General features: G+C 40.4%; 1 protein-coding gene across 3 annotated transcripts; it reads left to right on the top strand.

Moving 5' to 3' along the window:
• Positions 1-4,139: 4,139 nt before the first annotated feature.
• Positions 4,140-25,072, top strand: Wrnip1 (WRN helicase interacting protein 1). 3 transcript variants are annotated; one of them, XR_009227614.1, is made up of 7 exons: positions 4,140-5,104; positions 7,304-7,495; positions 8,774-9,015; positions 18,269-18,498; positions 22,590-22,745; positions 23,057-23,582; positions 24,179-24,247. XR_009227614.1 is itself a non-coding variant. In XM_046453438.2 (7 exons), the coding sequence occupies exons 1-7, from the start codon at positions 4,292-4,294 to the stop codon at positions 24,452-24,454; spliced, it is 1,989 nt and encodes a 662-aa protein (XP_046309394.1). In that variant the 5' UTR covers positions 4,140-4,291; the 3' UTR covers positions 24,455-25,072. The 3 variants fall into 3 exon arrangements, 2 of the variants coding, with proteins under 2 accessions (XP_046309394.1, XP_058438329.1); XM_046453438.2 differs by having other exon boundaries at positions 23,503-23,582; positions 24,179-25,072; XM_058582346.1 differs by lacking the exon at positions 23,057-23,582 and having other exon boundaries at positions 24,179-24,365.
• Positions 25,073-25,448: the final 376 nt, after the last annotated feature.

Raw genomic sequence — 25,448 nt, forward strand, 5'->3', positions numbered from 1 at the left:
AGAGGGAGGGAAGGAGGAAAAGAAATAGAATTGTAATACACAATTTTTTTAATCTTTTAATTTTTACTCCAAATTGTACAATGAATATTTTTCAATGACAATAAATATTTTTGAAGACATACTATGGAACAATAAGATATAGAATTATACCTATATGTAAGTTCATAGCATAAACTTTACATACATTTAGAGACTGGGAAAAGGTGCTAAAATACTAACTAGGATTATCCATGAGCAGATTTTCCATAAGTCTGTGTTATTTTTTAAAAAAAGGGGCAGGCCTTATATCAAGTAAAAGAAAAGATGTTTAAGAAACTTCACAGTTGTCTAATTTTTTTGTCATTATTTAAAAATATGTTGAATAAATTAAAGGTGACTACTTGTCCATATACTTCTTAAAAATGTTTAAAATCAGTGCACATTTAATAGCACTTAAAAAAAAAAAAAAACTTGTTTGAAGACAACCCTAGAAACTATTTTCAAAGTAGCTTCTTTGCTGTTCCTGTGATAGTCACTTTGGAGGACAAATAAAATTTCATGATCCTCTATTTTTTGCAGTTTCAAATTATATTATGGTCAAAGAAATAATGATTCTTTTCTTAACCCACATTTCTTTATCTTTTCTATTAATTTTATTTTTGAGCCTAACATTTCTAGTCAGAAAATCTCTTAAGAAAAAAATCGGATTTCACTCAGATTTTGTACAGGAGGTTGGAATACATACTTCAGTTAATATCAACTGGGAGGAAAAAAAGGTATCCCGTGCCTTTTCATATCATACAGTACTCATTCAATGACAATGAGAGAGAGATAAATATCATGCCCCAAATACATTTCTTTGGTATATTTTATGAGTTGAATATTCAGAGAAAACTCTGCAGACACAAGATGGCTGTGACAATCTGTCCTTTTGTAAAAAGAAGTCTACATCTATCTACATTAATAAAAGATGCAGGCACATGCATTTTGACTTGATAACCCTACCCTTTTGTGCCTAGGAAAGATCTAGAATGGCTTTAGGCCTGAGGCTAAGCAACTCCATTTTAAAAACTACAGTTTGAAACCTGTAGTCTCAGCAGGCACACCCACAGAGCCCTCCAGTATGGCCTCAAACAAATTACTTCCACTCACCCTGATAAAGAGAGTGAAGCCCCTGGCAGACTGTCCTCACCTGATAAGAGGGAAAGGCAAGAAGATCAGGGTGGAGACCACCAGACTAGATGTTTCTGACCCCAGGGTAAATGATGTCCTGGAGAATTCCAGTGGTAGCTGATAAGGATTCAAAGGGGGGGTCAAACCCCCCAAAATTTAGTATAAATAATAGAGCTGATGAACAGGAATTCAGCCAGCTGAAACAAGGATGCACTCGAGCTGGAGAGCCTGATGAGGACCTGACATCCCATCACTTGTCATCATTCTTGAGCCTCTGCTCTCAAACTCTACTGCCTCCTCTGGACTTTGGTGAGAGCTGCAACCCCTCCCTACAACCCCCTCCTCAACTGATGGTCCACTCCATGCCAGAAAAAGCCTTTTTGGTTCCAGACATGATCACTTCTGAGTGAGTGTGCATCTGCAGAGCATAAAGCCTAAGGCTTGAGACTTTTGTACTTCGCATGCAGAGGGAATGTCTGTCACTAGCCTGTCATGATTGTGTTTTTCAGTGCTTAGAATTAATTTAGAATTGTTTGCTGTGAATTATGTCTATTGCAGTGCCTAGCATTAAGGATTGTCGTTTTCTTGATTAAGAACCCATAGAGTGAAATTGCATTGAGTAAGTTGAGTGAATAAAGCATTGAAAAGGGCAGAAACATGTGGACATTCTTTATTTCTCCCCTCGACTGCATACAATTTTGCCCCCTTGAGACACACCTGGTCCAGACAGAGATGAGCACACGCACCTGTTACCTGTAAGTTTTCATCTGCTTAAACAAGACAACCCTGGCTTACTGGGCACGTCTTCCCAACCTTCCAGAAACTGTACCTGCAAAGCCCAAGCCCCTATCTATCCCTTTAAGCTCTATGTAAGACTGGACCATCTTGGAGTCCCATATTTTAGGCATGTAATAGAATCTGTATGCTTCTCTTTCTGTTAGCTATTGTCAGTTTATATCATAAATTTATCATTTTCAGAGAGAAAACAGTAGATTTAAAACCTTCCTATGATAACTTTCAAGGAGAGGTTCTTATGTGGTAGATGACTTTTGTCAAATTTCAGAAAAGTTTTCATTTTCCCTCACTTCATTTACTTTTTTTTCTTCTTTTTTTTTTTTTTCTAGTTGTAGATGGACACAACACTTTTATTTTGTTTATTTACACGGTGCTGAGGATTGAACCCAGTGCCTCACACATGCTAGGTGAGTGCTCTACCACTGAGCCACAGCCCCTCATTTACTTTTTTCTGATTACCAAAAATGCATGTTTAAGCCGTGCATGGTGGCACGTCTGAAATCTCAGCAACTCAAGAGATGGAGTCAGGAAGATAGGAAGTTCAAGGTCAGCATCAGCAATTCAGCAAGACTCTCAGTAACTTAGCAAGAACCTGACTAGAAATATAAACAAACAAACAAACCCGGGGATGTGACTCAATAATAAAGTACCTCTGGTTTCAACCCCTAGTATTTCCCCCACCAAAATGCATGTTCAAGATACATGTTTAAGATATATTTTTTAAATGCATATTAAGGACTGGGGTGTGGCTCAAGCCATAGCACGCATGCCAAGCCTGGCATGCATGCGGCTAGCGTTCGATCCTCAGCACCACGTACAAACAAAGATGTTGTGTCCGCCGAAAACTAAAAAAATAAATATTAAAATTCTCTCTCTCTCTCTCTCTCAAATAAATAAATAAATGCATATTAAGATACATTTTTTTCTTTAGTCATGGAGACTGAGGAAAGAGGACTGCAAGTTAAGGCAAATCTAAGCAACATAGCCTGACACCCCACCCAAGAAAGATATTTTTTTTCAGAAGAGTAGGTTTACAGAAAAACAGAATCCAAAATCACAGGAAATTGTAGTACTTTGAAAGATGTAGAATACTGCAACTTACATTTTAATCAGCTTTTTATGTGTGCATACACTGTAATTTTAAAAAGCTGACTGTTCTGTTACCTTTGCAGTCGCTGTGACCAAAATACCTGACAAGAACAATTTAGAAGGTTTATTTGGGACTTACAATGCCTGGTCAGCTGACTCCATTGCTTTGGGCCAGTGGTGAGGCAGAACATCATGATGCAAGGGCTTGGCAGTGGAAAGCTACCCAGCTCAGGGCAGCCTGGCGGGGGGCGGGGGGGGGGGCGCGGAACCAGCCAGGGAGGAACAGCCCTAATCACTGCCTAAAAGCCCACCTCTGTATCTTGCTGCTTTGGGGATCACACATTTCAGATACTGCACATTCCAGATCCAAGCAGTCACACCAGTCCTTACTTTGTTGTAGTGGGAGTTAGAATGCTCGAGTTAGTTTCCAACTTGCAATTAAATTGCAAATTTGTTGCTAAAAAACTAACAAATCTAATAGGGTAGGGAAGCACCTTTATTTGCATTTCTTTGACTCCTACTGGGGTGAACTTTTTTAAATCACCCATGCATATAAGTTTTTTTCTGCTGTTCAGTTTCTTTCTCCAGTTTTCTATCTGTAATATTTGGGTCCCTCCACCCCTCCCCCCATTTCCGCTTTTTTACAAACAACTTCCGTGACCTCCCACGGACAGGCTCCGCTTCCGATGCATAAAAAGCCTGCAATGCGCCACCCCCATGTCCCCAGACACTAATCTACTTCAGAATGCCCCCAGGCTTCCCGCGCCTCAAAGGGCCAAAGGAACGCCGCTTCCGCCACAGCGCAGTCTTGCGCAGGCGCACCACACCAGCCCTAGAGACACCCCTCACAAAGGCGGTTCGCGAAGCCGGAAGTAAACGAGCAGCGGCTGGGGCTAACGGTAGAGGACTACATTTCCCAACGTGCCGCGCGAGGTATAGCCTGCATCTGGGTAAGCAGCCCTGGACTACATTTCCCGAAGGGCCACGCGAGGCGATGCCCCCGGCGGGACAAACGGTCGTGGACTACACATCCCGACGCGCCGCGAGAGGCGTTACCAGCGGCCGGCCGAGGGCGGGCCGATGCGGGAGCTCCGGACGTGAGGCATGAGCGGCGCCCTCCCTCGGCCCGTGCGCGTTCTGCCGCCTCCCCGATCGAGGGTCGCGCGGCACGGGGCCTAGCGGCGGGCATCTGAGGCCTCGGCGTTCTCAGGGGCAGGTGTGGCCGCGCCGGGCGCCGGGGAGGGCGGCGGCCGCCATGGAGGTGAGCGGGCCGGAAGACGACCCCTTCCTATCGCAGCTGCACCAGGTGCAGTGCCCCGTGTGCCAGCAGATGATGCCCGCCGCGCACATCAACTCACACCTGGACCGCTGTCTGCTGCTCCACCCCGCGGGGCACGCGGAGCCTGCCGCCGGGCCGCACCGCGCAGGGGAGCGGGCCAAAGGGCCCTCGCCACCTGGCGCCAAGCGGCGGCGGCTGTCGGAGAGCTCGGCGCTGAAACAGCCGGCCACCCCGACGGCCGCCGAGAGCAGCGAGGGCGAGGGCGAGGAGGGCGACGACGGTGGTGAGACCGAGAGCCGGGAGAGCTACGACGCGCCGCCCACGCCCAGTGGCGCCCGCCTGATCCCCGACTTCCCGGTGGCCCGTTCCAGCAGCCCCGCGAGGAAGGGGGCGGGCAAGAGGCCGGCTGCCGCGGCCGCAGCGGCGGGGAGCGCGTCTCCGCGCAGCTGGGATGAGGCGGAGGCGCAGGAGGAGGAAGAGGCGGGGGGCGACGGCGATGGCGACGCGGACGCGGACGGCGAGGACGACCCGGGGCACTGGGACGCTGACGCCGCAGACGCCGCCTTCGGGGCCAGCGGCGGGGGCCGCCCGCATTCGCGGGCGCTGGCGGCTGAGGAAATCCGGCAGATGCTGGAGGGCAAGCCGCTGGCGGACAAGATGCGACCTGACGCGCTGCAGGACTACATCGGGCAGAGCCGGGCGGTGGGGCAGGAGACCCTGCTGCGCTCGCTCCTGGAGACCAACGAAATCCCCTCGCTCATCCTGTGGGGACCGCCAGGCTGCGGCAAGGTGAGTGCCGTCCTGGCCGCGCGCCCGGCGCGTGGATGGCGCCAGCGGGCTGTGGGTTATGTCCTCCAGGAACTCGCCCGGCTCGCGGATGGTGTGGCCTAGGGGCCCCAGGCGCGGTCTGAGCTAGGGCACTGCTAGGTCCACAAGTGGAGTCTATGATGGGCGTGAAAAAGTAACACGCACCAGATTCTTTTAAGACACATTTGCTGGACGTTTTCAGAAGGAAGATGTCTACGAATTTCTAGGTTCACAGCAAGAGTGGGACTCGGATTGGAATTTGCTTTACGTTGCATCAGCTCCCCTGCCTTCTGATTTTTAGTGACCCAATTCTTTAGGAAACAGCATGCAACAAAAATTGTGAAGGGACATTTCTATATTACACTTGTATGTATATGGGTTCGGCTCTGAAAAAGTAATTAAATTTTTAAATTTCTGTTGTGCTTCCTTTCCCTTCCACTAGTTGTTGGTTTGACAGTGATTATCAGAGCAAATATGAAAAACTTTCTTCTCTCTGCATATCATTTTCACCAAGAATTTTCCATAACTATGCTTATAATGCTTTGCTTATATTGCTTTGCTTATACTGTTTAAGAGAAAAAGCATCAGTGCCTTTGGTGTTCGATTCCATGTGCCTTCATTAGGGATAAGCAGAAGTGCAGAGGAGGGCGCTTAGGATATTGTGGGTCTAGAGAACACGTCATTGGAAGAACATTTGAGAAAAAAGTTATGAATGCGGTAACCCTGGTAAAAGAGAAGCTAAGAGGTGCTTAAGGATAATGAGTACCAGTGAATGACAGGTAGAATTTGGGAATCAGAAGAGGTCTCCTAGTTTTGAGGTTCAGACTCCTTCTTATACAGGATATTCCTGATTTTTTTTTCAAGCTTCATCTCACACAACCACACCTGTCATTACTCCAGTTCCTGGAATGCAACTTGCTCTTTTTGTGTCTTATTTGTATCATGCTTTCCCTTTGGCCAGGCAAATGTATTTCAAATAACATTGTTTTTTGGGCCTTGGCATGTAAGCATATGCTCTATCACTGACCTACAGTACCAGCCTCCAGATACATTTTATGATGATGGTAGAATCATTGATAAATCTCCCCATGGATTTAGTTGTTAGACCACTTAGAGGATAGAGCAGTAACATTTTTAGTAATTGTTAAGTTTTTACATCAGATCATGAGAAGGGATTATCAGTTATTGAAGGTCCCAGACAGTAAGAAAAAGGTCTTCAAGGAGATGAGTGAGTCATAGAAGATTTTAGTGCAAGAGATTTACTGGGCCAGGCTGCTCAGTAAGGTAATTGGTGATCAACTCCAAGCCTATGTTACATAAGAGCTTGATTCCAAGATGCAGGTTGGCTGGAATTTGGTAAGAAGCCCACAGTGTCTAATGTGCAGTACAACTTTCAGAAAATAAGTGCCACTTTTCCAGTCAGGAGCAAATTTGTCCCTTTAATTAAACAATCTTCTCTTTTTCTTTATTCCCATTCTTAGTACTAAAGTGCTAACAACAACAAAACTTATAATAGCATATACATATTTATTGAGCACCCAGTAAGTGCCAGATACTGAATGAACAACACTTTCCTTGGAGCTTTCCTTTGCTTTCTGGTAAGTGCTAACAGTATCAATGCTGTTGTTAATGTCCAGAGTAGACATTCAGAAGTGGTATGCATTCACCTCAGATACTAAGTGTTTTGTCAGTGGTCTCTCAACTCAAAGACTCTTTCACTTTGCTTTTCTCAACCACTTCACTGAGCTACCACTAGTTGTAGTTCTGGGATCAGTTCTACACCTAGTTCTTCAGCTGTAATACTTTTGACTGGAGGAGGGAGAATTTTCTCTTTCCTTTGGTAAGGGGTCACAGCTGTCACCCAGGCTCTTCTAAATCTAGACAGCTGCTCTTTACTCGGATTCCAGAGTTCCCAAAACAGGGATCAAAAGGGGCAAGGAACAAAGAAAAAAAGGTCAGGATTAGCCTAAGTTTTAGCTACTTTCCTGTTTTATTTGAATGTTGGTTTATTTATTTATTTATTTTTAATTTAAGACTTGGCTCTGTTTTTTCAAATGGTGTCTGTGTCTCTGAGCATTCTTAAGAGTTCAACTTGCTTGGTAATGCTCATGCTGCTTGTAGTACCCATGAGTGCTGTCCTCTCTGATTAGCTTTTCAAACTGTGTGTATTGTCTTTTCTAGACCACCCTGGCTCATATCATAGCCAACAACAGCAAGAAACATAGCATAAGGTTTGTGACATTGTCTGCAACAAATGCCAAGACAAATGATGTGCGAGATGTCATTAAACAAGCTCAAAATGAAAAGAGCTTTTTCAAAAGGAAAACCATCCTTTTTATTGATGAGATTCATCGGTTCAATAAATCTCAGCAGGTATATTAACTTCTTTTCTCTTTCGGTCACTGTGTATATCAAGTAAAATAAAAAGTATCAGATCACTTTTGAAAGTATAAGATACTATACAAATGCTAGGGAATGTTACCATTATTAACTGTCTAGGAAGAAGCATAGGCTTGTCAACCCATCTCCTTCCACCCTGTATCCCCATGCTTTTTCTTACTATGTTTTGAAAACAAGAAAATGATATCTGATATATGATTAGTGTATCCCTAAGCTGTCCATATCAGAAAAGCCATTTTGGATCCAGTTTTTAATTTAAGAAAATTTAATCTAAAGTATTAGGAATCATTGTAGACAAATTTGATTTTAAGATCATTGTCCCTTTTTTGGTCTTTATATTTTTATTTTCAAAATGAAAGAGTATGTTTTCTGTGCCTTTAAGCTGTCACCGAGTCCCCTTGATCAAGATTACTATTTCTTTCTTTTTTTTTTTTTTTAAATTTTTTTATTAGTTGCTCAAAACATTACAATGATCTTGACATATCATACATTTGATTCAAATGGGGTGCATAATCTTATTTTTCCACGTGTAAGATTACTATTTATTTCAATGGATTTTAGAAGTGAAAGGTTACAATTTATTTTTATAACAAAGCCACTTTTTGTGAATAGACATGAAAATATTTTCCAGACATACTTTTTCCTGACTTATGTTGTTATAGCTTTTTACTTATAATTAGAAATATTTCACAAAATCCAAAAATGTTTTCTGACCCCCCCCCCCCCCGAGTCTTTTGAGTAGTAGACCTTTTAGAGTTCTGTCTAGATACTAGCTTTTCAAGTTTCATATGGGACATTGACACATCTCAGTGTTTCTGTGTAAGACTGTCTGGTGGTTATATATTCACCAAACTTATTAGGAAGAATAACAATCTGAGTCCCACAGTGGAAGAGGATTTTGGAAATATTAATGTTTTCGTATTTTCTTACTTTGCTGTAAATAAATAGCTGATATAATAAAGCATATGTCAATTCAGCCATACTTTTATAAGTAGAGAATTTTTTTATGTTAAATCTGTATTAGAATTCTACCAGGCAGAGACCAGCCTTAGACTCTGGCATCCCACTGATTTTTAAGTTTTGGACTTAAAAACTGAGAGTTGTACTTTCCACAAGTATTTTATCCATACTTAGTGTACATGCTGTAAAAGTAAAATTAGAAAAATGAGAAAATGGATAGTTAACTTACGTAGGATTCCTCAACTGGCTATTGACTGGAATCACTGTCTTCTGTTTTCCTCCCATGATTAGGATACTTTCCTTCCTCACGTGGAATGTGGGACGATCACCCTGATTGGGGCCACCACTGAAAACCCTTCCTTCCAGGTCAATGCAGCTCTTCTGAGCCGCTGTCGAGTGATTGTTCTTGAGAAACTTCCAGTAGAGGCAATGGTGACTATTTTAATGAGAGCAATCAACTCACTGGGAATTCATGTCCTAGACTCTAGCCGTCCCACTGACCCTCTGAGCCACAGCAGCAACAGCAGCTCTGAGTAAGTTGACAGTGTGAAGTGTCCTGGGGACTCATACTTCCCAGAGAATCTCTTGGCAGGGGGCCAGAAAGGGCTGGGTCTCAGCCAGGAGAGAGGTGGGGACCAAGAAGAATGTTGATCTGCCAGTAAGGGGGGCAAAAAAAAAAAAGGAGAGAAGTGTTCATATCATACTAACAGTATCTCTATAAACGTACCCTTTCTTTTAAGATGTATTTCCTAGCCTCACAGGGTATATCCATAATTGTTTAGGCTTTAATATTGCTTTGTTATTTTAGTTCTTGGGTGTTTGTTTTGTAGTAAGGGTTCTTTTCCTAGCTCACTGTTTTAAAAGCTTGGAAGACTATAGAAAACCTTGTTGATTAAAAAGATTTGTCCTTCATTTAATGGAACAAATAGATATATACATCTTACACCTACTTTCAAAACTTTGGAGATTCTGCTAGATTCAAATTTCCTTTTTTCCTTGCAATTTGTTATTTTTTAAAAGTAAAAATGTAACTGTAGCCTTATAATTATTTAATTTTTCACACTCGAAAAGCCAAACTCATTTCATTCCATGAAAGTAAAGGAATTTTAACTGAAATCGACATATCAGAAGCTGTTTTGTTCCTGTTGGCAATCAGTTTCTGCATCATGAACACCATGTTAGTTTATTAATACACAGGGCGTATGTATTATGGATAATCAGTTTTATTTCTTGGGTAAGAGATTTTATTTATTTGCAGTAGAACATATTCTTCAGAAGTATTTGTGTATGTGTTGGCTAAACTAATGCAATGAAGCGTAATCCGGTCAGAGGAGAGGCTATTACCCACCTCCTTATGCTTGGACTACACAGCTGCTCCTGTTGCCCTGAGGCCAAGTTCTGGAGCCACTTTTCTGTGAGGATTAAAGTACAAGGCATAGTTGTACATTCATGGTTTAGGTTTCAACAGTCTCTCCCTATGTGTCTTGTCTCTCCCATTTGCTCCTGCCTCAGATGTGGCTGTGTCATATGAAAGCCTTGAAACATTTGGCCATGGACTCCTGGGCAGAATGAAGTGACTTCATTTTGTAGTGTAGTTGTGATGGAATGGCCGATACAACTGTGGCTACAAAATATGGACCTGCTGGTATCCATCAGATGTGCTCATACTCAGGAGCCCTTTGTGGGCTGGACACTTATAAGGGTTTCAGTGGTATTTTGCCACTTTATTGGATCTAGTACAGTTGTCTCAGCATCTGCAGGGAATTGGTTACAGGATCCCCCTGCAGATACCAAAATTCACAGATGCTCAAATCTTATGTAAAAATGTTTAGTATTTTCATAAAACATACACACATTCTACTATATACTTTAACTCTTCTTTAGATTACTTTAAAAAAAATGTTTTAAAATTATTTTGCAATGCTGGAGATTGAACCCAGTGTGTGAATCACTGAATTACACTCTCAACCCCTCTAGGTTATTTATAATACCTAATACAATATAAATGTTGTGCAGATAGATGTTATTCTATATTGTTTGGGGAATAATGACAAGGGAAAAGTCTGAACATGTTCAATACAGGTACATTTTAAAAAATATCTTCAATCCAAGATTTGTTGGATTTGAGGATTCAGAACCCATGGATATGAAGGGCCAACTCTTTAGCTTTTTTTTTTATTAAAATTACAGTAATAGACTCTCATCAGTGTTTGAAAGACAAATTGAAAAAGAAAGGTAAAATTTTTTTAACATTTTTTTTTTTTTGCATACTGGTTATCATGATGTATCTACAATTTTCTTTTACATAGGGTAGTTTTTATTTTATTTCATCATTTCATGGGATTGAGTTATTCAGAGAACTTCAAGTTTTCCCCTCTCTTCAGTAACTGCTGTGCCATAATTTAAGTAAATTGAGAAGGTCAGTAGAGATATAGAGCTCATCCTCATAAAAAGGATTTCTATATTTTAAAAAATTTCCAAGTGACTTCCAAGCATTTTAAAGTTTAAGAGGATCCAGTGAAAGAATTAAAATTTCTTTGAGTTGCTGAAACTGAAAGAGATATAACAATGAATCAGTTATTCTGAATCTGCTAAAATTGTATAGCAGTCAGAAAACCTTTTCCCCTGTCATACGTGTAGAACTGATCCTAGTTATGACTTCCTTTCACTCTTATTTGCTTTCCATGTCCCCTGCCTTCTTTGGAGAGATGGGAAGATAGAAATTTGTCCTTGTTTATATTTGTAGCACTATGTCTAGCATATATTATGCTCTTGGTAAATGGTTGATGAATAAATAAACCCTAGCTTTCAATATGAGAAAAGTAGTTGCATTGGGAGGGAGGGTAATAGTCCAATATAAGGAATAGTTGCCCATGTATCAAGAACTTTTTTTTATGCTTGTAACTTTTTAGTATCAGCAAGCATAGTTTAATGAAAGCAAATTAAGCTTAGATCCATTAATTGATCTGTTTGTAGCAATTCTGAGAAGAAGTTGGGAGATGCCATAGACCAAAGAAAAAATACATTATAAGTGATTTTTCTGAAAGAAGTATCTGCCTCCCTGATTGTCATGGACAATTAATAGTGGATTGTGTTGTCTTTCAGTTATTATAGGTAAAATTTTACTTTCAAATCCCTGTGGATTGGCATCAGCTGCATATTCATCTTTGTGCAGATAAATCAGATTTGGTTACACTAATCTAGCTGCAAGAAAAGACTCTTAACCCCTCCCCCTCATAATTACTTTCTCTTTCTGAGAAGCTATGAGTGTGCATTTGTATTCTTATGTCATGTTTTGGTGCCCTAGATAGCAACTAAAACATGTACAGAGAAATCCTAGGCTTTTGAAGACTGTGTGTGAGAAGAGGTGAGCAGGGTACTGATTCCAAAACTAATAAAGCTGCTACTTGACTATTCTTGATTGTACTTGAGGAATTATAAGATTGTAAGTTCTTAAGACAGTTATACACATGTTCATTCCCATTATAGTGAGATAAAAATATTCTTTTTTGTCAGGGTTGCTGGGGATTGAACAAAGACCTCACACATGCTAAGTGTGCACTTTACGACTAAGATACATCTCTAGCCCATGTGTTCTTTTGAAAAAAATTTCCCTCCTGTATTTATTTATTCAGTATAATTCAAAGGTTCTGTATTTGCTAGTCATGGCTAGGTGTTGAAAAGTACATTAATGTGCCTGTAGAGAACATGATAAAGGCCAGGTGAGCAAATCGGCTTATAGTGCCATGCTATGATCAAGCTGTACACAAGGCATGGGGGGGTATAGAGAAGAGATGTCTAAAGTATGCGAAAGCAAACATTTTACCTCCTGGATGAGGAGATGCTGAGTTGAGTTTTAAAGGACAATCAGAATTTAACCAGATGAAATAACGCTCCTTATCTGTGCCACAGTTCTCTGGTTTGTTTGGCTAATTAACAGTTTCCATGTATTTTGCTCTCAAAGAATTTGGTCACATGATGAAGTGAAGTGTGCTATCTGAGCTGGGTTAATTTTGGAGGCAGGAAAAAAAACAAAAAAAAAAAAACTATGGTCTCTGGTATGAGGAGCTTGTGATGCTGAAGATGAAAAAGTAAAGCGGCATTTAATCATTCTGCACTACTTGCTGCAGTAAGAATTGTAGGTTCCCAGATCATAGGACACAAACATATTCAGAACTTCTCTTCTGAAGAAGTAATTTGTTTGTGGTCCAGAGAAACACATCTCTGTGGACATGAAGAGGGTGAAGTGAGAAGCCATAATTGCCCTTTGGCTCTATAGATACGCAGGTCCAAATTGAAGTAGCATCTATCCCTTCATAGGGTGCTGGGGTTTGTCTCTTAGTTGGGGCTTTTCTTTAATCACCTGGAGAGAGGAGCCCTCAAACAAGATGACTATAGAGTTTTTTACATTGTTTGTTTTTTCAACAAAGGTTTAAATTGTTTTGCCTACCTCTAAAGTAATCTTTTCTGCTGCAGAATAGAAAAAAAAGATGATAGAACACTGGCATAGAAGATACTGTCCAGAGTGGATTGTGGGTATAGAATAGATTTTAATAATTTTTTATAAAAATATTTTACTATAAGGTAAATAAGTATGTCAGTATAATTGTGTTAATCTAAAGAAAAATATTAATAAAAAGAAAAATTTGGGGGGCTGGGGCTGCAGCTCAGTAGCAGAGCGCTTGCCTAGCATGTGTGAGGCACTGGGTTCAATCCTTAGCACCACATAAAAATAAACAAATAAAATAAAAGTATTCTGTTAATCTATAACTTCAAAAAATGTTAATATAAAGAAAAATATAAGTTAAAATGGTACTTTTAAAAACATCAGCAACGAGCTAGGTGCGGTGGCACATGCCTGTAATCCCAGCAATTTGGGAGGTTGAGGCAGGAGGATCATGAATTTAAAGCCAGCCTCGGGAATTTAGTGAGGTCTAAGCAACTTAATGAGACACTGTCTCAAAATTTATAAAGTAAATAAATAAAAAGGACTGGGGATGTGATTCAGTGGTTAATTGCCCCTGGGTTCACTACCTGATACAAAAAAAAAAAAAAGTAGCAACCTTGTATTAGTTCACTGTGGTTGCTGTACCACAAACTGACTGGCTTAGAACAACAGAACTTAACTCTCCTGGTTCTGGAAGTTAGGACCAAAATCAAGGTGTCAGCAGGGCCATAATGCTCCAGAGGCTTCCTTCAAGCATCTGGTATCTCCTAGCATCCCTTAACTTCTGGTTGCCATCTCTGCTTCCATCTTCGTATGACCTCTATGTCCTTGTGTCTTCTTTTCCTCTTGTAAGAATGTTTGTCATTGGCTTTAAGATACACCCTAAATCCAGGGTGGTTTCATCTTGAGATTCTCATATCTGCAAAGACCCTATTTTCAAATAAGGTCACATCCATGTGTTCCAAGGATTAGGACTTAACATCTTTTGAGGGTCACTATTCAACCCTCTGTAGAACTCTGCCAGGTATGTGGTATATAATTTGGAAAGACATAGGATTATAGAAAAAGATGACATTATCTGTGAAATGTATGTTCTGTCTTTATGAAGAAAGTAAGTTTTGTTTCAGTTTAACTCAGGTTATCATGGAAACATCAGAGTTTGGGGCTCTGCTTTGAAGATTTACAATTCTAGAGAGCATGCTATTGAATATCTAATTCAAATGATAATAACAATAGCTAACATTTATGGAGTACTCCTGATGTGGTAGACAGTACTCTTGAGCATTCTGCATGTCTTGTTTAATCCTCAGTATAGCTTTGCAAATTAGGTATCAGCTTTTTTTTTTTTATTAGAAGAGGAAACTGAGGCAGAACAAGGTTAAGAAATATGCTCACGATCATTCAGCTTGAATGACATGGAACCAATTTTAAAGGAATGTTGCCAATTATTAAGCAACCTCAGTTGCTGGAAGGATCCTAGGTACCAAGATGAAAGGGGATGAATGCTGACAGTGAACATTACCATCCTAACCTTTCTGTGTGTTTTTTATTTAAGGGCAACTCTGTATTAATTTGTAAAGGAGTCAGTACAAAAGATCCCACCTAAAATGTAGCAGGTATGCCTTTTAACCAGATATGCATATCACACTTACTTGGGATGTATTTTGTGCCTGGGGTCTGACCCTAGAGTTTTGGGAATCAGTAAATCAATAGTATGGTATCCACATCTGTATTTGAGGAAAGTTCTCTAATCTGATGCATATCCCTGGTTGAGAACCACTTTTTAGCAGTTGTTACACTGACCATATAATGTTCAGTTTCCTTAGTGAAGAGATTCAAGGAGTTTGTTTTATAATTTAGGGAGGGAGAGCTTAATAAACCCATCTTATTCTTTTGTTCTGCGGTGAAATAACAGGGACATTTTCACTTTCTTTACTCCTCCTACTTAAACATCCAGCCATATAAGTAGTATTCTCCAAATCCCAGTATCCTTTACCAGAAGAACACTGTGCAGGATCCAGGCCACTGGAAAAGAAAGGGGAAGGAGGAAGAAGCTTTCCATATTCTGTTAAGATCAGAGTGTTTCTCTTAGCTCTGTGTTTCATCTCTAAATTGTATTAACCAGAATATAATCTTTTCCTCTCATTTTGAAAATGGTTTTTACTACCTTATAACAACATAATTTACTGTCTATTGCTTATTTCTTTGTAGGATGCTATGAAAGTTTGGATACTATCCCCAAAGTAGATTTCATCTCATTTAATTCTATGCTACCTTTGAAGGTTATTTCCAAATGCAGAATATTTCGTAAGTTTATACTTAAATTTAAAAATAATGTTAAATTCTCTAACCTAGAGAAACTCTATCAAGATAATTTAGTAGTTACTGTTTGTCTCAAGATAATTTCGTAGTTACTGTTTGCTGAGTGGTTTTGCAAATATCAATGATTAACTTTAGTTCTGTCATCTCTTTCCCATTTTAAGATCTCAGAGTATTTTATTGTATTTTATTACTACTTTTCAGAATTTAAAATAAAGAGGGATTTAGGACATATTAGATGGTAGTTAAATCACACCCCTTCATGCATGGTGTTCATAACAGTGAATTTACATTTTGTAATTTCCTTACATGACTATAGTGAGTGCAGTGAGTGCCCCCTTTTATTGCTTGAACAGTTGATGAGAAATTCATTTTGGGTTTAAAAGTACACTCTCCTTTTGGATGGGATGAACTTTAAACTGTGGATGATACCCAAGGGGAAGAAGGAGTGGTGGGAGCTTGGGTGGCTTTTGTTGTGGCAGCAACTTCATTCCCATGAATGCAAACCAAAACAACAGAATGATTTATATACTTTGGTTAGGAGTACAAATCAAAGGACCATATTTCCCAATTAGACAAATACATGTCCATTTTCAAAGCCTTATTCACAGCAGGCTGTTTATAAATCTATGGAGCAAAAATGGACTAATTCATAGAAAAGAGATATATACCAAAATACTAATTTTAGGATAGTCTAGCAGTAGTGATTTTTCTCTCTTTGACTATTTTTAAAATAGAAAAATTCAGAAGTTTGAGTAGCTTGTTTTTCAAACCATTATTAAATTTTTAGGAATGTGAAACTGTTCATAGTGTGGTCTAAGTTTTGCTTTAAAAATTACATGTAAGGTTAGTGGTTACATGGCTGGTTGAATCATAAAGAAAATTAAATAAATGACATCATCATACCGGTTATTGTCTTAGGTGATGAAGGTAGGATTCTGTTTTGTTTTCTATATTTTTATATGATTTCTTTTAAATTAAAAAGTATTACTCTGAAATAATGAGAAAATTGAAGTTAGCCTATTCACTGTGCAGTAATTATCTGTTATCCACTAGGCACTAGAAATACAAAGAACTAGTGGAACCTTATTCCTGTCCTTGTGCTCAACATTTAGTGGGGGTGGAGAGATGACACGGGAATGAGCAACCCAACTCATGGTGTGGGATATAGAATAGTTCAGTATGTTGGAACTGATTAGGGCTTCTACTTTTACTCCTTTTCTTCCCTCAGTTGTCCTGAAAACTTTTTGTTGCTAGGAAGTTTCCCAAGGAAGTGGAAAAGAGGTGTTTGGTCAGTTTTACCTCCACACTCGCCCCAGGTACTATGCCCTTGATCTTAGAGACATCATAGGCAGCTGGGCCTCTTTGATGCTGGTTCTTCCTTTCTACCTCTTTAGTATATGCTCTATTGTTTTCTTCTAAATCATCTTTCAGAAAATCCAGCTTCTGGTTGAGAAATGATCCATCGACTTTCCAAAGTGCCAATAATATGATCCTGGTAATATGTTTTGGGTGATCTGTTGTTCACTGCTGAGAAGAGTTAACTGCTGAGAAGATGCTGCTCTCAGAAGGAAGGGAGATGAGTCTCTGGGCTATACCTAAGGGTCTGAGGCCAGACAGTTTTCTTGAGTCTGAGGAGACAGTGTTCTTTTAGAAAGAAAAGTCAAGCCAGGTATCTTATATGTGATGAGGCCCACAGTGAGTAACTAAATCCTGGCCACTGTTAGTAGGTAAGGGAATGAGATGGGACAGTCTTCATGACTTTAGAGACACATCTTTGAGTGAAATGCAGATTGAGCTTACTCAGGTTGTTTTCTGGGCAAAGTTGTAGGTGGGTGTAGGAGAAGAAATTCTGTATTAGAAATTTTATGTTGACCCCAGCATACAAGCTGGATTCTGCTCCAGAACCCTCCCTTAGCCCATCCCAGTTAGCACCTGTTGTACAACTTATGGTGTACAAGCACTGTGTGTTGTTTTCCAAGTAGCTGATTTGGAAGGACAATCTTGATGAACTTATTAATTACTGTGTAGATATTTTCAGTTGAAGGATAATAATGACATGGGTGAACTATATATCCAAAAAATTATATTTTTTGCAGCTCAATCAGGAAATAATAAGACTCTTGTAAGTAATGAAATGTGTTAGATAGTCAAGATGGAAATCAGACCTGAAAACTGATTATAGTTAGATCTTGTTTATGAAGATACAGACTTTGGAATGTGTTTGTAAATTTTGGTTCTCACATTTGGAGAGAGGTTAGGTGATTAACTCAAAGTCCCACAACTAAGTTCTGGCAGTCTTTTGATAATTTTCCAGGGTAGTGACCTCTCTGCTACCCCAGGTAGATTTTGTATGAGTAATACCCACTCTGAAATGACGTACTGCTCTCTGAAATTGTCCTAGGCCAAAATTAGAGAGAACTTCTAGGTCCTGCTGTGTCCGGGGAACTGAGGATCTTGTTTATTGTTTGTAAAATGAGGGAATTGAACTGCCTGATCTGGACCCTTTTAGAGCAAATAATGTGATGTGGTCTCTTGCCTGTGTGGAAGGTAGTCTGAGCATTTTTGTGTCATCCAGATGGGGGTTGCCATATGCTATAATGAGGTGCTAATGTTTCTGATAAAGTGTTCACTGTTCTTTAGGGCAGAACCAGAGAGCCCACTTGTCAACTATAACTTTCCAGGACATTCAATTTCTGTTTCACACAAGCTTCAATGAGTGAACTTACAGTAAGATACCCTGGTGGCTCATAAAATAACAAAGTAGTATTCTCCCAACTCTTGGGACACAGTGAGATGCCCTTGTAACTTTTAAGATCTCAATAATGCTTGTGACTTTTTAAGATCTCAGCAGTGCTTAACCATATTAACTGTGTGAGTTCAAAACAAGGGTCAAAAGCCTTGAACTAAGGTGGTTTTTTTCACTGACTTTACTAGAAGTACAAGTTCACTAAGGTATGCTGCAGAATGAGAAATATGTTACCTGAGTGTGACAATAACTAATGCTGGTTGTGTTCCAGACCCTCCGTGTTTATAGAAGATAAAGCAGTAGATACTCTTGCTTATCTCAGTGATGGGGATGCCCGAGCTGGCTTGAATGGACTGCAGCTGGCAGTGCTGGCCAGGTTAAGCTCTAGGAAGATGTTCTGTAAGAAGAGTGGGCAAACCTATTCTCCCAGTAGAGTTCTCATCACTGAGAATGATGTGAAGGAAGGTCTCCAGCGATCCCACATTTTATATGACCGGGCAGGTAAGTAACTGAGTAACTGGAATGTAGAAAAAGTAACACTATAGAGAAATAAGTGTGCACAACTGCTCATTGCCAGGCATCAAAAGGAGTTCAGGTGTTTGAAATTACAGGCTCCTCCTTCATTTTATAAAATCGTTAGATATTTTCTCATTACTTTCTGGTAGCAACTTATGGTGTACAAGCACTTTTGAAAGCCTATGTATTTAGTTGACAGTGAGTAATTCCTGTAATTTGCAAAGGCAGTAAGTAGCAAGAGGACTTTTGCAATAAGTGACTTATTTAGTACTTTACTTGAGTGTTAAAAATCCTTAATTTCTGGGGGCTGGGGTTGTGGCTCAGTGGTAGACCGCTTGCCTTGCACATGTGAGGTACTGGGTTCAATCCTCAGCACTATTCAAAATAAATAAATATATTGTGTCCATTTACAATTAAAAGAATATTTTTAAAAAATCCTTACTTTTTGGAGTTTAACCTAAACATTGAGTTTATATGGCTCTTGATGCTTTTATTTTGTAGTGGGTTCTTAGAAAAATTCAAATCTGATTTTTCAGTGTGCACTTAACTGTTTACAGAGAACCACATTTAGAGATAACAGATAATGTCAGCTTTTATTAAATCTGTGAACGGGTAGTATTAAATATAAGCATAGCACATTTGTATCTTTTTATAAAAAAAGGTCAGAGATGAAGATAGCTTACTGCAGATTAGGCTGAACTCCTGTGATGGAACATTTGTGTGACTCTGAACATAGTCATATTATAGTAACTATGGAATAGAATTTCTACACCTTTAAAAGTTCTCCCAGAAAAGGAAGCTGATAATTGAAATTCCACATCTCATGTTGGCTGTGCCACATCTCTGATATTTCCTGATGACGAGAGTCCTTCTTATTGGCTGGGGAAGGGGTGGAGGGGCTTAAGAATGACTTTGGTTGCAGGCAGAGTCTCTTAGTAAAGGTGCTCACTACACAACCTTGGGAGAGTGACTGAAGCTTTTTGGCCTAGTGCCCCTTAGCTGATGGTAATGTGGGTGTCAGTGCTAAGGACACATTGGACATGTGAAACACACAGTCCCATCTGCATTTTGATGTTTACCTGCCTCCCAGCAGGAGCTTTCTCACATGGCTATCTCTCCCTTACGTGAGTGTCATGTCAGTGCTTAACAAATCTGAAAAGTTGAATATCTAGATATAGAGCTTTGCTTTGCTTTTAGTCAGAAACAAAAAGTTTTTCAAAAGTGAAGGAATTACTACGTGGTGGATTCTCCCTTGCTTCTGGGGGGTCCAACAGCTGTGATTTTTCTCCCTTTTTGTAAGTGTCCCAAGGGGGGCTTCATTTTGACTAGATCAGTCTTTCATATTTAATCAGACTATCAGTTAATATCCAAGTAACATGAAATTTTCCAAATAACCTTAGAAGGTACTTTATTAATATCCTCATTTTGCAGATAACAAAACTCGGCTTGCCTCATAAAGCTTGTGGTAAAACTGATCCTCAAATTAAGGTCCGACTGGTTCCCAATATCATTTCCTTTACCACTGCTCCTGCTTCCATTTCAGGCCTGCTGTGCAGTCACTGAGCTTGCCCTAGAGCACATTCCCTGCAAGGAATCACATTTGGAAGTGTCTGGTCCCAGGGAACCATGAACCATGGGGATTACCTTGTCGCTAGTTCTTTGCTTCCTTAGGAAGAGCTAGGGGCAGTGGAGGCCTCCTGATGCCACGTCCAGCAGCCTTGAGAACTCTACAGTCTGTCTTTCTAATATCAATGAGCCCCCTCTACCCACATGCAACTCTATTATAGAGTGTCTGCTACACAGAGGATCCACAACAGGTGTAAATAGAATTCATGAACTTGAGAAATGTTCTCATATAGGCTGTTCCATAAATAGGGATTATAGAAGCATTGTCCTGAAAACCTGTTATCTTAGACTTTTATAACTGATAAGAAAAGAATCTATCCCATAATTTTTATTATTTTAGTGTTGCTCACTAGTATATAGTACCCATAGTAGGATCCAGTAAATAGTTCAGATGGTATGCATCAAATTAAATAAGTATCCAGATGAGAATAAATTTTCTTTCATGTCTTGACATCAAGGTATTATAAACAATTGTGTTCTGGTAGAACACAATCTTATTGTTCATATGGGCTTGTGTCAACTTTTTAGAGCAGTGTATAATAAAAGCAGAAGCATAGAATAATAATAGAATCTAAAATACAGTGTTTCTTTTTTTTTTTTTTTTTTTTTTTTTTTAAAGAGAGAGTGAGAGAGAGAGGGAGAGAAAGAGAGAATTTTAATATTTATTTTTTTAGTATTTGGCGGACACAACATCTTTGTTTGTATGTGGTGCTGAGGATCGAACCCGGGCCGCACACATGCCAGGCGAGCGCGCTACCGCTTGAGCCACATCCCCAGCCCAAAATACAGTGTTTCTATAGTGCATGCTTGCTATGTGCCAGGCATGTATTTAATACAAGCTATGAAGTGAGTGGTCTTGGCATCCCAATTTTTAAGATGAAAACCTTGAGACAGAGAGGATCAGGAATATACCCTTGGCTGAGTGTCTGGTAAGTTTAGGTTTCAAGCCCAAGCTGCCTGGCCCAAGAGCCCATGTTCTGGCCCACGTACCTGTGGTATTACCTCTCACATTGACCCAGTAAAACTTGGAGGAGATGAGTAACCTGCATTCGGGGAAGTGTAAACTAGACAGAATGTGAACTAGAGGTGGTTTCTTTCATCCTTCCATACCCATGTGTTTGACTAGATCTACCCTAGTCTTCCCCACCTCTAAGTTTTGGCCCACAGAGGAGCAAAGCACAGGTGTGAGAGGGAGCCAGAACCATGAGGATCACTTAGGATACTTTCCCAGCCAGTATCTGTAGCTGACTTCACTAGGGAAACCCTGGTACAGTGGACACTCAGTTTGTCTATAGAAATCCAATAATGTTGACATGTTGATCTGCCCAAACCTCCTTGAAAACTGGATTTGCTCAGATTCTGCCATCAACCTTTTGGGACTTTCCCCTTTGGTAGGCCAGGGGAGTTTCTTGTTGCTTTCTTTCATCTCCATCTGAAGACCAAGTGTTGTCTTAGCAGACTGATCAGCTACTGGGATTTGTTCCCGGGGCCCAAAAACTGTCTGGAAGAACACAGTCTTATTGTTCATATGGGCTCGTGATGAAGAGAAGCACTAGGTGCTTCTCTAGAAGAACTCCAGAACACCCCCAGACACCCCTCTTCCTCATAAGGGGAATGTTCTATCCCTGAACTTAAGAAAAAAAGGATGGACAGGAAATTGTGAAATGTGTACAGGTACCACTGCCTTTTATTTATTTAAAAAATGATTGAGCTATGATTTCCTGCCTTTCTATGTGTTTTTTCTAAAGCACATTTCACTGATTTGTTTTTCTTGTGAATCCAGGCCAAAAAATGGAATAAGACCAAATGTTGAGGGTGAGTCTTACCCATTCAGAGTGAGATCTATTAGTGCCAGTTCTCTGGGATCATGCCACACAGGTGTCTGTACACCAGGGCTGTGGTTTAAATGACCACAGGCTTCAGATATCAGGAAGACAGCTGGAAACAACATTGAGGAACAAATGGGCCATGACAGCTGCCCTTGACACTTGACTCTCCATCCTGATGGCTACAAGCAGCCCCATGGTCTGTTTTCCTTAAATAGACTGCAGGGGGATAAGATGGAGTCAGAATGTGAGACTGTCCCTACCTCCCCTCTTGTCTCTGGCAAATCCACTGTGGTAGAGATTACTTTTCAGAGTGAGTGTCCCCACCCTGTTCACCTTTTTGTGTACACACTCAATGGGAACACTCTCTTCATGTTTTTCAAGTAGCATCCTCTTCCTTTGAACAGGACTTAGCCACCAAACAAGTGCCCCACCTCCAAGGAGGACTGCACTGGGGCATGCTGCAGGTTTGCATCCCCCCACCTAGTATAGTTTGAGGATAGCCGTCAACCCCACTCTTCTCAGCTTCCCTGGGACCTCTGTTAGTGCAGCCTTCCTTAAATCAGCCTGTCACAAAGCTGGCTGGGGGACCCCTCTGAGTGGGTGCCTTTCTGTGGTATACAGGAGAGGAGCACTACAACTGCATCTCCGCCTTGCACAAGGCCATGCGAGGCTCGGACCAGAATGCTTCCCTCTACTGGCTGGCACGCATGCTCGAGGGAGGAGAGGACCCACTCTATGTGGCAAGGAGGCTGGTGAGGTTTGCCAGTGAGGACATCGGTGAGTGTGTCTGAGGGTCCCAGAGCCCCAATTCATATTGGGAGTGGGGCACGTGGCATGAGGGAGGGAATGTGACTTCTTTTGGCCTAAGGATGTCATGGAATCGTGTAAAAGGCAAGAGAAGAGAAGACTTTCTGCAGGAGCTTAGTTGTCTATTTCTTGGTGTGTGTGTGTGTGTGTGTGTGTGTGTGCTTTTGAATGTATTAAAAAGTCACCATTTTCTATTTCCTCTTCGGGAATGTTCTTTAGGATATGAGTAGTTTATTCAGAATGTTGAAATAAAAGAGATACTTTTCAATTTGCTTTTGCAGCCAGGTGTTGAGGTTTTCGTTGGACAGTTCCTGAGGTAGAAATGGAAGACTGTGGACACCATTTAAAGACAAAGAACAGCTTTTTTTTTTTTTTTCTGCCTTTGTAAATGTTTTGTTTTTAATGTACCCATACATGTGAATGTCTTCATGGCCTTTGGTCCTCTCAGTATTTGTTATAGTCTCTTGTTTTTCCTACTACTAGATATAAAATTTTTACCCACAAGGAGCCAGTTCTGGACACCACAGTTATCACTCAGTAAATATTTCTTGAATAAGTTAATGTGATCAATGATCAGAGATAAGTTCCATTTCTTTTGCTAAATGGGACTATTTTTGTCACCAAGTTTATAAGCAGTTATTGTCTCTGGTTGCGGCAACACGCGGACAAGTGGGGATGATAGTGTGTGTTGTGACTTAACTCCTTTGTCTCTCTGTGTGTGTGACAGGTCTGGCAGACCCGTCTGCATTAACACAAGCAGTTGCTGCCTACCAAGGCTGTCATTTTATAGGCATGCCTGAATGTGAGGTAAAGTAAACAGCTCCCATCTTTACAAATCCATTCCTTTTTCCTGTGTTCCAACCTTTGGTGGATTTGAATATATGTGGTACCTTCACTATTGATGTGTTGGGCCTGCTAGATTGGGCTCAACTTTTGAAGTCCCATTGTTTAGAATTCTAGGCTCTAGAGAGAGATCAGACCTTTGGTGTGGATGAAGTTATTATTTCAAACTCTCCTTAGGAATCTCAGGGTTCAGAGAAGGTGCTGAAGTCTTCCTGGGTGACAGAAAGGTTGTGAAGGAGCTAAGGAGGAAGCCCCTGTGGGTTTGCCTCCCAAACAGCAGCTTCCTGTTCATCTGTTTTATATCTTGAGGGTTTAAAAAAAATTTCATTTTGCAAAATGTTCTTCAGTTGTTTTTTTTTTTTAAAAAAGGAGAAGCACTGGCCTGGCTTGTCTCTCATTCATAGGGATTTATTCTCTAGTTATCCAGACTAGGCACAAAATGGAGATTAAAAAAGCATGATGGGAATCTTTTTAAAAAGTTAACTGGAGGTATCTTAAAGCACTCTGCCAAACAGAACCTTTCTGGCACCTCCTTGGTAATGTGTCCTTCTGTATCCTAGGTGCTTCTGGCTCAGTGTGTGGTCTATTTTGCGAGAGCCCCAAAGTCCATTGAGGTGTACAGCGCTTATAATAATGTCAAAGCCTGCCTGAGGAACCACCAGGGCCCTCTGCCCCCGGTGCCCCTGCACCTGAGGAACGCACCAACCAGGCTGATGAAGGATCTGGGCTACGGCAAAGGCTACAAGTACAATCCCATGTACAGTGAGCCTGTGGATCAGGAATACCTGCCCGAGGAATTGAGAGGAGTCGATTTCTTCAAGCAGAGGCGGTGCTGACTCTTAGGCAGTGACAGCAGAAGGATGCTCTTTATTGAAGGGAAAGAGTAACTGGATTGTGAAGTTGGTTGCCTGGTGGAAGTTAAAACAGACCAACATTTTGTGCCAGAAATTTAAGAGTTCCATAGGTGAAGGAGATTACTTCAACTAAATGTGTAACGTTGAAATTGTGTTCATTTGCACTCTGTGCAATGGTTATGCTTATGAAAATATCTGGCAGCTTTGTGCAATGAATTAATGTTATAAGGAATTATCTATTTTGTCATAGTATTTAAGTCATAATGTCATTTCAGAATTCAGTTCAGTAGGATTTTTTTCCTTTAAAAATGTATATTCTGGGTAGTTCCGATTGTTAAAAAAAAATGTAATTGTGATTTAATACTGCATAGTGTTTTGGGTATTTTTTTTATATGCAAAGGTCTTATGAGCCAATAAAACTATTTCAAAGTACTCTTCAGTTCTTAAATGTTTTTCCCACCTAGGATGGTGGGTACCAATATTTGTCACCATTGCATTTCAATAGATAGATACTGTAAATCATCATAGATAAGATTGGAAAGCTTGGGAGAAGTCAATCTGTCTTTCTGAAAATAAATTTTAATTTTTTAAAGAACTGCATACTCATAGTTTTAAATGATTCATAAGATCCAGTTGTCCCTGACCCATTCCTCCCCACCTCCTCCTTGCAGCCCTGTATTTCTAAATAATAATTCCTATTTTACTTTGTGTTTCTTGAAGTTAAAATGTCATTGCCCTCAGCTTCATGTTCATCGTATCTATTGATAATTTTGTCTCAGTCACCATTTTGTGTAGATTTTAATGGGGATGGTCCCTTCAATTAGTGGGTTACTTACTTCTCTTTTCCCCCTTGGTGTGGTCTTTCTTGGGGAATGCCCCTGCACTGGAATAGCTGCCAGCCTTCACCCTGGGGCTTTTTTTGCCTTCCCCCTGTTTTCTGGGTGTGATATCCTGTTTATTGGTTTATTCTACTACT

This window comes from Marmota monax, unplaced genomic scaffold, assembly GCF_021218885.2.
Source record: "Marmota monax isolate L192 unplaced genomic scaffold, Marmota_monax_Labrador192_F-V1.1 WCK01_AAM20220418_F8-fsc00029, whole genome shotgun sequence".
NCBI classification, from domain to species: Eukaryota; Metazoa; Chordata; class Mammalia; order Rodentia; family Sciuridae; genus Marmota; species Marmota monax.

Bases quoted from the DNA above. Each gene is read 5' to 3' on its own strand.
- Wrnip1 (XM_046453438.2), top strand. From the start codon at position 4,292: ATGGAGGTGAGCGGGCCGGAAGACGACCCCTTCCTATCGCAGCTGCAC. The intron at 9,016-18,268 runs GTAAGTTGACAG...GTTGTGTTCCAG, and splicing joins AGCAGCAACAGCAGCTCTGA to ACCCTCCGTGTTTATAGAAG. The intron at 18,499-22,589 runs GTAAGTAACTGA...TGTGGTATACAG, and splicing joins CATTTTATATGACCGGGCAG to GAGAGGAGCACTACAACTGC.